Below are 16,559 nucleotides of genomic sequence, written 5' to 3'. Positions count from 1 at the left end.
CGCCATTAATTGCTGTTAATGTTGCTGGAGGAAGTGTGGTGAGGAAGAGGAAGAGCTATTGGGATGTGAGGGGCCGCTTCTCTCTGCCTATTGTTTGGACACAGTTACTCTCATGCGGCAACTGACCACAGACGGGGCGTGGCTATCAGAGGCCATGCAGGGAGCATGATTGAAGGGGGGGTGGGGGGGGGGGGTGGTAAAGTATTAGATGGTGCTGGGTTGAAGTACATTGCATGTCTTCTCTGCATAGCCTGCAGAAAGGTGAGTGTTCCCTGGAGGAAAAACTGGAAAACTAGAGAGTGACAATGGGAGAGAAGGGAGAGAAATGGAGCATCACTGCAGTGTAATTCTTCTAGTTCCAGCTTATGTTCACCATGGAGTAACAAGAAACCCTGGGCCTCTGACAAAACTCAGCCCAGATGGGGAGAAGAGAAGATGGTTGTAATGTAATGACTCTGCAGCAGAGCGCATGAGAAGCAATTTAGCTTTTCTGTACCGGACAGATTAGTACACGTTAGCAACACCGTTGTACTGCATGCCGCACTGTTTGGATGCTGGTGTTTTTAAAGACTGTAGTGTTTATTTTTTTTAATTCATGTTCATATTGACATATTGTACAGCAGTTTTTAATAATTTTAATAATTTTGATAAAAATAAATTTAATCAATTAAATTAATCTTTCTTTCAGTAAAACGGTAAAAACTGTAAAATGCGGTAAAATTGGCATATTTCTGACATAGTGAGACGTGGTGATTAATCATGATTAATTAATTTGAAAATCGTCATTAATCTGATTACAAAATTTAATCATTTGACAGCCCTAGTGTATATAGTATACATACACACACACATATATATATATATATATTTATTATATTTGTTTATTTATGTTATATTTATAGTTACTATATTAACTAGTTACAATATATTTACTGTATATATTTTGTTGTTGTTGTTGTTGTTGATTTCAACAATTTGGCAAAAAATATAAGTATTAGTTACGAATGTATTAATTAATACAGATTGATTGATTTATTTTAATGAAAGATTTATTAACAATACAAAATCTTACATCATTTTAAAATTACACTTAATTTCAAATGTCAGAATGTCCTTTTTTCTTATTTCAATAACACTTATTTTTAATGTAAAAAATGCCTGTTTAAAAGAACGACTTAACTTTTTAAAAAATTGAAAAAACAGTTAACCCTCCTGAGAAATGCTGTACATTAACATATTAATGTTATATTAATGCAATATTAATATAAAAAACATATTATCGTAGCACTTATGAATACCACAATGACGGAATGAATACTATTCTACATCTCTTTTTTAGAGTACATAAATGAATGCATTTGAGGCTTATAGTTTTTAACAAGAACATCTAGCCTGGAGGGGACCAATAATTTTTGAAATAGATTTTTTTACAATAAAAGATTTTTACAATAAAGCGGATAAGTTAAGTGGTTAAGTTATCAGTATTCAAATGTTTGGAGTGTTAAAATGCATAGTTGATCACTGAACAGCGAAACGGTCTCTGCTTTCAACTCATCCTCTTGAGGAGCAGTGGGTAGCCAGTGTGCAGCGCCCGGGGAGCATTAAGAGCATTCTTAGGTAATGCGAGGTCCACACCGTGTCGGCCACAAACAGATCAATGATGGTGATGACTTGTATGAGTCACTGTCTCAGTCAGAAACAAATAACACTTAACTGTATGAGGCAGTAGGACTAAAGTCCCCATATAACACACACACACATTCATGTACGTTCACACAACTCAGTCAGTCATGCGCTATGACAGCTATGCACTTCACTGCTGTTCAAGCATCTGAGTCATTTAGGAATATTAAACAAGGTTTTGACATTCCTGTGATGGATTCACCGTGAGAATCCAATAGATGAGACGACCAATTTCTATTGAACGCGCTCTCATGAAAAGGCACCTTGTCATCGTTTTTATACCTCTGACACTTTAGCTGTACATATTTTGTCCACATAAAAGGTAAAATGGTTACCCTGGAGGGCAATAATTAGTCAAACGAGCTACATTAGTGTCAACTGCATCCTGAAGGACACTGGTCAAGCTCTGATTTCTTTGTAATTAAAGCATATTTTCACCATAGGAAATAATGTTGAGGGAATTATGTTCCATGGTCAAATTGTTGCCATCATATAAAACATTTATTATGGTCCAGAGACCAGCAACCTCTGTAGGACAAGTATTGCTGACAGGAGTGGAAGGGGCGTTTTGGTCAAATTCTGAACTGTACAACTTCATAGACATTCAACTTTTATGGTTCCACTGTATTGGAATTTAGTGGAATGTGGTAAAAAAAAATGGTGATCGATGAAGGGAAATGAAATTCATTTTGACCGCTTTTTCCTCACGAGGGTCGCGGGGGTGCTGGAGCCTATCCCAGCTGTCTTGGGGCGAGCGGCGGGGTACACCCTGGACTGGTCGCCAGCCAATCACAGGGCACATATAGACAAACAACCATTCACACTCACATTCATACCTATGGACAATTTGGAGTCACCAATTAACCTAGCATCTTTTTGGAATGTAGGAGGAAACCGGAGTACCCGGAGAAAACCCAAGCATGCACGGGGAGAACACGCAAACTCCACACAGAGATGGCCGAGGGTGGAATTGAACCCTGGTCTCCTCGCTGTGAGGTCTGCGCGCTAACCACTTGACCACCGTGCCGCCTGGGAAATGAAATGAAATGCAAAATTTCAGGGAACTTATAAGCCATTTCAACCATAAAATTGGCTAAATGAAAATACAAATACTGTATTCAAAGATGCGATGATACTATGTAACATTCGACACTGGTCACGAGGTGTCAGTAATGTTAGATGCCACAGTTTTGAATTATCTAACAACAGGCCTAACACGGGCGACTGTTGCGGCTGTAACCCAAGCCAAGATAAAATTCAACACTGAACTCCCAATGTTACTTCCTGTCCAATCCTTCTACTTTGCAGAAATTCACTTATCATGTTTCAGTCTGGAACCAATTAACTGTGATAAAAGAGGGCTTAAAAATAATTTACAGGATATCATCTACATATCCAAAAAGCAGATAGTTGGAATCTGGTGCTAAAAATGTCAAAAGAATAACTTTTGTTTGGTTACTTGGGTCACCTGACTGCTGGTTCCAGCGTCTGGGAACAGGAAGTATGACATCACTGCCCTGACATTCAGGAATGTGGGAATGTCAAGCTCTCACTTAGCACGACTACAACAAGAAGAGAGGAATGCCAGCAGCACAGACTCAAAAAAAAAGAGAGTCTCCTTCCATCGCTAATGAACAAGGACTGACTTGTAACCATTTACTACGCTTCCTAGCCTTGTGATCCTTTCCATGAAAACAAACAACAGTGTATGAACACTATCAACAAACTGTGACATTGTCATCAGCTGGAATCTCACATACAAACATGTCTATGGGATATTTCATTCCACATGCTAACCTTAGCTTACCCTGTGTCTTATAGTAGTAGCTATAGTACATGCAGTACGAATCAAGTCAACTTTGCTGCAGCATCTATTGTCTTGCTGCCCGCAGGCTCCTCGTGAATAAAATACAAGTCTATACAAGGGACCCTTCTCCATTGTTGCTATTCTGAAGTTTGCATTGGAAAAAGCAGGTACTATTAGGTACTATGTCTAGTACTTGGTCCATCAGGGTTCAAACCATGTCAAGGCAAGGTGACATAAACCACCAAATGCAGTACTATACTCCACAGTCTCCACTTTATTGCAGCTGCCCGATACGCTTATTGTTTTTAAACCACGTTCCCATTGATGTATTCAATGCAGCTTTGTTTTTGTAGCTTTCTCACCGTACTACCTGATTATCATTCAAAAGGAGCATGGGTCTTTCTGAAGTAAAAGACAAAAGAGCATCACTTGAGAAACTTAGAGATGTCTAAGTTTGTAAACTTAGGCTCCTTTAGACTCCAACAGCTTCTACTAGCCGTTGGTGCCTTTGTATTCGCAAAAGCAGGTTCTACCAGGTACTTTTCTAAGGCCTTCTGAGTCAATACCTTGGGGGTGACATAAACCCCGGATTTGTCACCACCTGAATGCAATATTATACACCACAATCTCCACCTTGCTCTTTGGATACAAGAGGGCTTTGGGGGCAAATGAATGACAGACAATAGTAGTTCAGGATTTTTGTTTCATTATTTTGCGCAATCGACTTTATTAATTGTATTAGTGTATTTTGTGTGTGTAAGAGGGTGCATTCCAGTCCGCCTGAGGAGTTTAACACATTTGTTGTCACAATGATTGACAGTATGCGACAGAATATGAGAAGCCCTGTTATATTGTTGTATTTATAGGTATTGTTAAATTGTTCACAGATGCTGTATGTTTGTTCATCGTGTTTTATTTTGGATAATATATCATGACCAACACAAAATCAAAGGCAAAATCATTCAATCATGTTGAAAAATGTTGTATTTATTTTGTATTAGATTGATACCTCAATGTGCAGTAGTTTCTGCAGTTTCTTGTGGTACTATTTCCGACTGCATAATAAGTCAAGATAATTAGTAAGGAGAATGAATGATAGGCACCTCCAAACAGTGTACAACTTTACAGCACTGTCATCAGCAGAGAAGTCGGCTTCAACTTCCCTGTTTGAGATTCCATCGGGATGCAGCCGCCCCAGAGGAGCCCAGCAGTGGACGGGAAACACAAAAAGCCGGCTCCAGTCCAACACCTCCCTCCCAATATCAACCTAATTGCCTTCCCGTAAGCATATTAGCTGCATTCTCCACATATCTGCAAAGATGTTCTCACAGAACTGACACTCACCCCGGTAGCGGAGGCTGTCGGAGTGGTGGTGGTGGTGGTGGAGGAGGTGGTTGCGCTGCCTGTGGTTCTCCAAGGCAGGGGGGCTGCTGGCACCTCCCAGGCCCGCCAATCTGCAGTTGGTGGCGGTCAGCTCAGAGCGCAGGTTGCTGACTTCCTGGCTTGCCGAGCGGATGGCTCCGTCGATCCTCTGGGCCAGCTGCTTGTTGTCCTCCATCATTTTGAGGATCTTCCCCTGAGGAGCGGATCCACACAGAGCAGCATGGTGATAAAGTTGCTGAAGGCGGCAACACTGCTCCTCTCCTCTCTTTCAGTTCAACTTAAAAAAAAGAAGAATCTGTCCTGTGAGTGGGGGGGGGAGTCGACCTGTTACCGCATCCTTCACATGTGTGCAAAGAAGAAGAAGACATGCAGAGTAAGCAAGAAGACGGCATGGACATGCTGTGAGCAGCTGCTTTGCGAGAAGGAGTCAGCCTACACTGAGATGACATGTAGCCTTTAAACGAGCCGTACCATGTAAGCGGACCATACCATGTGCTGCAGGGTCGGGGGAGTGAGAGGGGACAGAGAGGGAGAGGTGGAAAGGGAGGGGAGGCTGCTCTGTGAGAGGCGAGCTATGCATCCCACACCCTCGTGGAGTCTGTTACTACTTAGCAAGTTGTGGAAAAAACAGAAACTGTATGCCCCCGCCCTCTTGCAAACCTCCCCTCCTCACTGCAAAACCCCGCCGTCTTTTTTTGTCTCTCTCCCACCACCCCTCCCACGTCCCGTTCATTCCATTATATATTCATCTCTTTTGTCCTGGGAAAAAGCTCACCCCCACATCGGTCAGTGGGAGAGAGGAAAAAGGGACAAGGGGTAGGGGTGGGTGGGTTTTGGGGTTGGCGCAGGCTCAAGGCGCCCAAGGGGGAAAACTTTTCAACTGCGAGTGTAAACTTAGCTCTGAATAGAAGACAGACAGCGAGACAGAGAGAGGCCCATAGAAGTGCAATGGGGAACAGTAAGACTGGATTCTTGCTAGCAAACTAACAAAAAAAAGTCTTGTCTCACGCAAACAAAACAGCTTGCAAATGTTAAATGTGCGTTTGACACTTCATTTATAAAGTATGACAACACTCCTAGCATGAATGATGCATTGCCATCACCATGGCAGCGAGGGATAAACTGACAAGTGTTTGAGACGTACAGCTTTTGTGACTTAATCCAATAGTTTCCTCACTGACAACGGTTAAATCACTGTTTCCCATACAGTCAGTCATTCATTTGTGGTGGACCTCCATAAATTAATTTGGACCGCCACAAATAGTTTTGGTGTTACCTCATTCATTCACATATTACCGTATTTTCTGGACTATAAGTCGTTTCGGAGTATAAGTCACACAAGGTAAAAAATACATAATTAGGTAGAAAAAAAACATACATAAGCCCGCACACAACAAAAGTTCCTCCTGCTACATAGTGTCTGCATGCTCCCAAATCCGTACTGAGGCGGGACTTATCCCCAAATTTTGCCCACACATGCAAGTACAGCGGGTTGGGACCGGTGCTTTGTAGCCGCTGCCCGACATATGATAGCATCGCGAGCCTCAAACTCGCACCCCCAAATGCTGCACCAATCTCAAGCTTTTCAAAGCGCCACCCTGGTGACACGGTTTTTGAGGCACGTTTTGCAGGGTGCAAAATTTATGTCACTCTCACAAAGAAAGGAAGTTCCACACATGGCTGAGGGGATTGGCCTTTTAGAGTAAGTATCGATATCGATACCATGCTTTTTCAATGTTATCGGCCGATGCCGATCATTGATCGATCGGAGCACCCCTACTTAAAACGCATATTGGTGCCACCGGTCCGGTACTTTCTTGGCTTAGACCTCTGAGTACCGTGGTGTCACTTGCGGAGTCCCACAAGGATCAGTTCTAGGTCCTCTTCTGTTCAATATTTACATGCTGACGCTCGGTGACATCATTCCCCCTTATTCCGAGGACACTCGATTATATGTGCCCTTAAAGTTAACTACCCCACAAGACTGCACTAACCTCGAGGCGCGTCTCATTGATAATAAACAAAGGATGTCCTGTAACTTTTTACTCTTAAACCCTAACAAAACTGAGATGTTGATTATTGGCCCAGCTAAACTGAGTCACCTTTTTAAGGACACCACTCTGAGTTTTGATAAAAGCATCATTACCCAAAGTGACTCAGTAAAAAAAATGTTATTTGTTGTTATCACCTTTGTCTATTGACGCAGCTTGGCTTTCACATTTCCGAGTACTTTGGCCTCAGTTGTCATTGAAAATGAACAGGAAAACAACACCACTTTAGACATGGACACTCACTTTGGGCTGCTCTGCTCTATTCACTAATGACTTGCTTTTCCATTGGCAAAAGCAAGTACTACTAGGTACTATGAGGTACAGACAGGATTAGGTAGGGTAGCCAACCTGCAGGTCTGGAGCCGTTTATTTTAAAAATGTTTATTTTAATTACTTATAACATATTATCTATATATTATTTTATTTTGACATATATTGTTGCCCACCCTCGGCCATCTCTGTGTGGAGTTTGCATGTTCTCCCCGTGCATGCGTGGGTTTTCTCCGGGTACTCCGGTTTCCTCCCACATTCCAAAAACATGCTAGGTTAATTGGCGACTCCAAATTGTCCATAGGTATAAATGTGAGTGTGAATGGTTGTTTGTCTATATGTGCCCTGTGATTGGCTGGCGACCAGTCCAGGGTGTGCCCCACCTCTCGCCTGAAGACAGCTGGGATAGGCTCCAGCACCCCTTCCGAACCTTGTGAGGATAAGCGGTAGAAAATGAATGAATTAATATATTGTTGCACAGTTATCTTGGAGTTCATCACATTTGAAAAAGTTTAAATATTCGTCACATCTACGTCTATCGCCCTCAGCTTCTGGACGCTTTTGGAGTGTGGATTCCCAAAAAAGAAAACTCATCGATATCACCAACGCCTCACAAATTAGAATCTATATTCCTGTCTGAAGATCAAAGTTACATCTTACTGCCTCCGACATAGGGAAGATCAGGATCAACCTTCAGAAACAGAAGCCACATTAAACAGACGAGAACGCTAGCATTTAATAGGCTATTATTTTTCAGAAACAAAAATATTTATTTCAGCTACGGCACTGGGCACTAATGTAGTTTTTTTTCAAGTCCAAGTGCTTTGGTTGAAAAGGATTAGAGCACATGAAATGGACTTGTCAAGAAACGTTACTTCTTAAAAGCTGTTAAGCTGCAAGACTAGGTTTTTGTATATTAAATTGGGCTATGTTTCTGTATATGACATTACATTATTAAAAAAAAATTAAAACTTCTGTTATTTCTTTGGCCGCAGACTATTTTTCATGAGTGGAAGGGGGGCAAAAATGACTTTTGATAGTAAAGTTCGCCCCCACCCACCATGAATCATACCTGAAACCTTTGCTGAGATGCTGCAAATGTTAAATGTGCATTTGACACTTCATTTACAAAGTATGACAACACTGCTTGCGTGAATGATGCATCACTCTCATTGCTATTCTCATCAGGGACGGACAAGGACAGGACTGACAAGTGTTTGAGACGCACAACTTTGTTAAGATACAGTTTGTTCAGTATGGTGAAGCATCAAGGCCTTATTGTGTCCAGGGAAAAAAATCACAGTTTCCACAGTGTGGACGTTAGAGGGAAAATAAGGCTGTAAACATTGTGAATACCTTCCAATTGCATGTATCTCATTATTATGAATTTATTTTTTACTATATGCCGAGGGCCTGATAAAAATTGAAAAACGCACTTTAGACACCCCTGCTGTAACCAAAACAGAAGCATCGTTGTGTACCGCCGCTAGCATGTCAGATGAGCTGATCATTATCAATGTCTAGACTGACCCTGATTAGTGCACTGGTGCATAAACGAAGTCGGCCTGTGATATAAGGACACAATTATTATTATTTCAGATTTCTATTCCACATCATAACATTGTTATTCCAAATCTCAAACAACTTCAGAGACGTGATGCTTTTACTGTGTGGAATGTAAGGAAATGATGACTTAAGGGGGTCAAAGGTCGCGGCGTGTCCCAGATACACATCAATAACTGCACAAACACTTTAAAAGGATGCATAATTATTGATGCCCCCACCCCCATCCACCCTAGCCCCCATTCACCCTAGCCCCCACCCACCACACAAAGTCACGCATTGTTTTGTGCTGGGCAAGGCAGCAGCACTCCACTTTTAAATGTGTTGTTGTGTTGTTAGTGTGCACATTTGTTAATGGCTTCAGTTTTAAGTGTATGGGGGGGCGTGGCGTTAACAAGAGCTATTGATAAACCATGAGTGTCTGCCTGAGTTAATAGAATATCGACTATTCCTCCATACAAAGGGATGCTTAGCTTTTTTTTTAAACCCAATAGCGACGTGATATAATGAAACACTAGGCTGTTGATGCCATCACATGATCAGGTTCCATACTTTGATATGGTTCATTATAAGACAAAAGGAAGAATCTGTTACAAAAACACATGAAACAAGGAAGGTCCAAGAGGGTTAAATGCACCAATGCGTGAGTGTGAATGGTTGTTTGTCTATATGTGCCCTGTGATTGGCTGGCGACCAGTCCAGGGTGTACCCCACCTCTCGCCAGAAGACAGCTGAGATAGGCTCCAGCACCCCCGCAGCCCTCATGAGGATAAGTGGCACACAAAATGGACGGATTAATGGATTTGCTCTTTTACAATAAAAAGGTTTTTGGGGGAAAATAACTGGCTTTTGGGCCACAAATTCTGCACAACACTACATGTCTCTTGAGTGTAAAAATACAACTTTATTCTTATAATGCAAACAGATATAAAGTTATTGTTATAATATTAGGAATATTTTTTTTGTAAAACGCTTTAGTCGTGGAATATTTCATGTATTGTTTTCTTATTTCCAGGATTCAGGATGTTGACATAAAAAGACACTATTTTTAAAGAAATTCCTAATACAAAGCTGAGTGATTGGATGTTTGCTGAGGAGAGGGATGGGCGATTTGGGCTACGAAGAAACATCCAGCCTTTTTTCTTAAAACATTCAGCTTATTCCACGCAAAACTAAAGGTTTTTCTCTCTCAATAGGCCTTTTTAGTGAATTATACTCGAACAAAAACTGAAAAGTAAAACTGTAGTGGAACCTTTGGCCTTTTAGCCGTTGATTCCAGACACTAATCTCTTTCCTCTTGAGCACGCGTCGTAGCAATGAGAACAAACTCATTTATATGTGACAAAGACATGGTCTGCTTCGGTGTATCAATGAGGACGTAATCACCTTGACAGTGTGTGCATACGTGTGTGTGTGTGTGTGTGTGTGTGTGTGATGGCAAGCCTATTGATTTTCAGGCTGAAGTCAACTCAGCTACCTTGGTGACAATTATTATTTATTCCAGAAGTAAACACACAATGCTAACAATCCGTGCACGCTCTCACCGATTGCAAGGAGAGAAATGTGTCCAATTATTACCTCTGCCAAGGATGCCCCTTAGGTTGGTTTTTCTTTCCTGTAATAACAGCAACTGCATAATGTATCTACAAATGTACCTCATAAAAATACAGAATGACTAAATTTTCAAAATATTAAATATTTTTTTCTCATATGACATTCCAAGTGTTTATTGGTAATTATAGGAAATTTTTTAGGACATTATTCCCAAAATATTATTGTTTTTTCTTAGAATAAATAAATAAATTTGTCATCAGTTTGATAATATTATTATTATATTATAATATAATTATAAAATATTAGTTTTTTGTTGTTTGTTTTTCGTGCTTTTAAAGGTTAGCCAGGTTTATTCTGATAATATTAATGAATTTATTCCCTTGAAAATCTGAATTTAAAGAAAAAAGTCTCTCTTCTGATACAAATAGAATTTTACAGACACAAGAAGGGCTATTCACAAAATATTACTTTTTTACTTCATATAAATACCACTTTATCCATGACATTCTATGAAAATAATATTTTCATAAAAATTTTATTTTAATGTCAAAATCTGATGTTACTCTTAAAATGTTACTTTTTTATTCGATAAACACAACATTATTCTCATAAAAATTACATTTTAAAGAAATATTACTTTATTCTCATTTAACCACATTATTTATGTGACAAATGTAATTCTTGAAAGAAATGTTGTTCTTTCAGTAAAATGTATTCATTTTATTATGAAAATGAAACTTTTAATAAACATTAAAACAAATTCTAATTAAAATAGTATTTTCTGAAAACAATTACCTCAGTATGAAAATATGAGTATATCCATGTGACATTAATTTTTTTTTTTTTAATCTGATGATGAGTTTAGTCTTATTGGGGAATGACTCAATACTCTGTAATAGAATAACAATCTTTTAGGAAAGATGACGCAGATAAAACATTGTTGCAAATAGCAAGAGGAACATACACAGTGAAGATGAAAAAAGCGCGTAAAAGCAAAGCATGTCGACGTTCAGAAGGACGAAATTGAAAGATGTTCACGAGTGCGGTAAAAGCAGCAGTGATGACCGCACTCAGCAGAAAACGACACACTCTTTTCTCCGGCTGAGCTTTCTGCTGGGATATGGAATAGCCTTTCATATCCACAACACACACCTGCTCGCGCTCCCTCTCAGACACACACACACACACACAGATAACCCGCACATTAAAATGCAAAAGCAATTAAGCCCAAGCCACAACAGCGCTGAAGAAGTGCCAAGCTGACAGCAGGACTTTGATTATTTTAATTAGAGCAATATGGCTGCTCGGTGCACCAATGTAATTGAAGTTGTACAGGAAGTTGATTTTGCCACTGCACAACCTCAACGCCACTAAGGCAGCAGTCCGACTGGGCCACGCTTGGGCAAATGTGACGCCAAAAGCCCTCCCGCCAGTTATTAATCTTAACTGCCACCTTGCATAACAGAAACAAACAGAAAGACTGGAATTAATGCACAAATACCTTGGTATGGTAAAGGCATAACATAGACGTGTCATACGTATGATCAATTGGTAGAGGGAACCTTTTCAGACAGTTATTGATCATAGTTGCCACTTTGCACAACAGAAATAAACGCCTAAAAGGAAGCCACAAAGTCAATGCTTACGCACATGTGCTACAGTACACAAACAAGGTCAATATGTATAGTGACTGCTTCTTCCGCCAGTTATTGATAATAACCAATACCTTGCAACAATTAAAATGAACAGTAAGACTTGAGGTGTATGTTTCATATGATAACTTGAATCGCTCCTCCAGCCTGTTTTTAATGTTTTTAACAGTCATCTTGCACTTCTTTTGGATTGCGCTACCCTCCAGTTATCAATGATAACCCCCACTTTACACACAAGAAAAAATAAGACCAATAAATACATGAATCAAAATGATCCATAAAGTCAAAGGCCACAGTACGCTAGCTCACATACAAGCACGGGTGCAACGTAGATGTGTCATATGGTTAATGTGATCGTTCCTCCCACCAGTTATTAATTGGGCTGTCAAAAATAACACATTAACGGTGGGAACTAATTTATTTCATTAATTTTGTTACATTTTTTGGTGTGTAACGCATGCACCCCAGAGCAAGCACGCCTCTCTGTTATGACGGCAGACACAGTGGAGCATCCTGACGGAAATATAAATTAAATAAACAGAAAGATTTGAGATAAGTCACTAAGCCCAAGGTATGATCACTCATGCATGACCACAGTTTTAACAGGTGGGTCATTTGATGATCGCTCCAGCTATCAATGATAACCTGTATTTTATTCTCTAGATACACAGAATGACACAAAATAATCCATAAAGTCAAAGCTCACAGTGCGCTCACCCACACACAATCCCAATGTGGATGTGTCATATGATTAATGTAATTCTTCTTACCACTTATTAATGACAACAATCATCTTTTGCACAACAGAAATAAACAGAAAAACTTTATGTACGTCACAAAGCCCATGTACGCTCACTCACAAACAACAACATGCGAAAGACATACATGTGCCCTATGATTATGATTAAGATTAATGCCATATCTCCTCCAGCCAGCCAATCTCTAAGTTTACTTAATAAATACACAGACTTGAATTAATCCACAGAGTCAGGAGAACTGCAGTAATACGGTTAGAGGGCACCACGACTTTAAATATTCAGTACCACAACATACAGTATATAACAGGAACAGTTATGTAAAGGTGTATTGAGACAATGATACACTTTTTTTTTTTTTTTTCAAAATCCAGTGGCTCCCGTGTATTCTTCTTGTAAGAGTGCGCAAGTAAAAAGTGTTTAATAAGAAGCTGGGGATTGAATTCATCTGCATGCTAAATTAGCTGGAGTCCCAAACCACGCTTTTGTCTGGCTTGGGGAGCTGTGAGGGATTAGGAGGCAGCATTTTAGACTAAGCACCATGCAAAACTAAAAAATATAATGTTCACTCTTCCCTTTTTAACAGCTTTTTGCATGCAGGCAAACTAATTACCATATATTGTATTTGACAGACGTGATGAATAATTCAGTAACACTCTCCAGCAACCTTGCAAAATTTTCCCTTTCATTGTGTACGGGGCTTCTTTTTTTGGGGGGGGGGGGGCATAGTAGCATATGTTTGATTGTGTTGTGTTATCAGGGAGGGGGTTGACAAATTGCATTTCATAATTTCAAAGCAAGATTAAGTACCGTACACTCAGGAGGTGGGCCTGGGCTCGGCACGATTGCTTGTGTATGCACACCTGTATGAGTGCCCAACATTAGTATGTTAAATAATCAAAGTAATCACTCCTCCCAACAGTTAAACATTATATAGTACATAATGTTCACTGTGAAATCACTCTGGCACGAACACAAGTGCAACGTAGACTGCTCCTCCCGCCAGCTATTAATGATTACCACCAACTTCTGAAACAGAACTTAATCTTCGGGCGAGAGGCAGGGTTCCCCGTGGACTGGTCACCAGCCAATCACAGGGCACATATAAACAACCATTCATACTCACATTCATACCTATGGACAATTTGGAGTCGCCAATTAGCTTAGCATGTTTTTGGAATGTGGGAGGAAACCGGAGTACCCGGAGAAAACCCACGCATGCACAGGGAAAACATGAAAACTCCACACAGAGATGGCCGAGCGGGGAATTGAACCCCGGTCTCCTAGCTGTGTGGCCTGCATGCCCACCACTCTACAACCATGCAGACAGAAAGAAATATAAAAACTCAAAATAATCCACAAAGTCACATCCCACAGTGTGTTCATTCATACACATGATTTACAAGTGTCAAATGATTTAAGCAAGCACTCCTCCCACCAGTTATTAATGATAATTACCACATTGTATAATAGAAATAAACGTAAAATAATCCACAAAGTCACATCCCACAGTGTGCTCATTCATACACATGATTTACAAGTGTCAAATGATTTAAGCGAGCACTCCTCCCACCAGTTATTAATGATAATTACCACATTGCATAATGGAAATAAACTTACAATAATCCACAAAGTCACATCCCACAGTGTGCTCATTCATACACATGATTTACAAGTATCAAATGATTTAAGCGAGCACTCCTCCCACCAGTTATTAATGATAATTACCACATTGCATAATAGAAATAAACTTGAAATAATCCACAAAGTCACATCCCACAGTGTGCTCATTCATACACTTGATTTACAAGTGTCAAATGATTTAAGCAAGCACTCCTCCCACCAGTTATTAATGATAATTACCACAATGCATAATAGAAATAAACGTAAAATAATTCACAAAGTCAAAGCCCACAGTGTGCTCCTTCATACACATGATTTACAATTGTCAAATGATTTCAGTGATCACTCCTTCCACCAGTTATTAATGATAATTACCACATTGCACAATATAAATAAACTTAAATTAATCCAATAAGTCAAAGCCCACAGTGTGCTCCTTCATACACATGAAGTGTCAAATGATTTAAGTGATTGCTCCTTCCACCAGTTATAAAATGATAATTACCACCTTGCAAAATAGAAATAAACGAAATAATCCAAAGTCAAAGTGCAAGGTACATGCGCTCATGCACGAGCACAGGCGCAAACATACTGTAGACAATCTCCACCTTGCATTACAGAATGAATCAACATAATGCACAAAATCAAGTAAGTTGCAGTAATATAGTGCTGTGTTATGAGTTGATGGCACCGGGGGCAAAGCCTGGATGTGCTTGACATCAATGCGAGTGTGTCCTTTATCATCTTCAACACACAAACTACACTTCTTGCTTGGCTCACACTCTCCTGCAAAGCACCTGCCTTGCAAAAGGACACACATCAATCTTCTGAGGAGTTCATTAAAACACCATCTGGCTGCCCCATCCAAAAAATCTCCAAAAGATTCATGACGGAATAGGAATGGCCCTCCGCTGACTAGTAAAAAGATTTAGGATTTTAGTAATCTGGCAGCAGCAGCAGCAGCGCCAGTCGATGCACGATTATGCATGGCGATGCATTCAGGGTAACAGGGTTCCTAATGTGCGGAACATGCAGGCGTAGCGGAGCACCACAGCCAAGCAAGCACAAACTGGGAGAGATATTGTAATCATATCTAAAGGAGGATGAGGAGCGCAATGTGTTTCATGACACATGACAGACTTAAATCAAGTGTGATCATGTTCTTCATCCTCTTTACTGCATCTTATTTTCATTCAGTTAACATGTCCTCTGCGGGTTACATGATGCTCTGAATTCATCATTTAACCAACAAAACCCGCACAAGCTAGCAAGATTTAACATCACTGCAAAGATACATCGTTGTAGACGACCACAACGTGTCCCACAAGGCATCTACCGACAACTATTTGGAGACAGCAGTACAAATATAATTTCCAGCTCCAGCTGCTATAAATCAACTGTGACATGCTAATCCTATGAGGCCCAAACAGGATGCTATATTGAGTATAATTACACTAGCATCACGGAAAGGATGTCCTTATCTTTACTTACCATATGTTACCTCATTTGCTTGAAATGCTCCAATTAACACCTCGATGGTGGACAAAAGCAAATAACTGCCGGCGGTAATTAGCACCAGATAAAACCTTGTGATGTATTTATTTTATTATGATGGCAGTAGCTGCATTTGAAGTATCATGAGTGGTCAGCACCCAGCAGCGTTATCTACCACCATGTGCTTATGTTGATTGCGCTAGGTGTCGGTGTGAAATTCCTGCACTATTGTTTACAATAAAAGCTTGGGAGATTACCAGTATAGCAAAGTTGTCCTTACTTTTTCATGCAGGCCAAGTCATTATTAAATAATAAAAAGAAAAGTTAAATATATCTAGTATATAATTAATTCACATCTCTGTGTGGAGTTTGAATGTTCTCCCCGTGCATGCGTGGGTTTTCTCCGGGTACTCCGGTTTCCTCCCACATTCCAAAAACTAGCTTAAACTAGCTTAAAAGCTATCTTAATTGGCGACTCCAAATTGTCCATAGGTATGAATGTGAGTGTGAATGGTTGTTTGTCTATATGTGCCCTGTGATTGGCTGGCGACCAGTCCAGGGTGTACCCCGCCTCTCGCCCAATGACAGCTGGGATAGGCTCCAGCACCCCCGCAACCCTCGTGAGGAAAAAGCGGTAGAAAATGAATGGATATAATTAATTAATCCCTGGGAATTAGGTGCCACACACACAAATTTCTTCTGTGACTACCTGTGCGGAATCAAA

At 40.2% G+C, this 16,559-nt stretch overlaps 1 protein-coding gene across 5 annotated transcripts in view; it reads right to left on the bottom strand.

Moving 5' to 3' along the window:
* Nucleotides 1–16,559, bottom strand: part of kaznb (kazrin, periplakin interacting protein b) — a 77,877-nt gene that overhangs the window by 39,757 nt on the left and 21,561 nt on the right. For all 5 annotated transcript variants that reach the window (XM_058055756.1, XM_058055758.1, XM_058055755.1 and 2 more), the window contains one exon: nt 4,835–5,066. In XM_058055756.1, the coding sequence (XP_057911739.1) occupies nt 4,835–5,066 (232 nt within the window). The remainder of the gene's footprint in view (nt 1–4,834; nt 5,067–16,559) is intronic.

Source organism: Doryrhamphus excisus, chromosome 18, assembly GCF_030265055.1.
Source record: "Doryrhamphus excisus isolate RoL2022-K1 chromosome 18, RoL_Dexc_1.0, whole genome shotgun sequence".
Classification (NCBI taxonomy): domain Eukaryota; kingdom Metazoa; phylum Chordata; class Actinopteri; order Syngnathiformes; family Syngnathidae; genus Doryrhamphus; species Doryrhamphus excisus.
The sequence above is the reverse complement of the archived record's forward strand: the minus strand, read 5'-3'. Positions and strand labels throughout refer to the sequence as shown.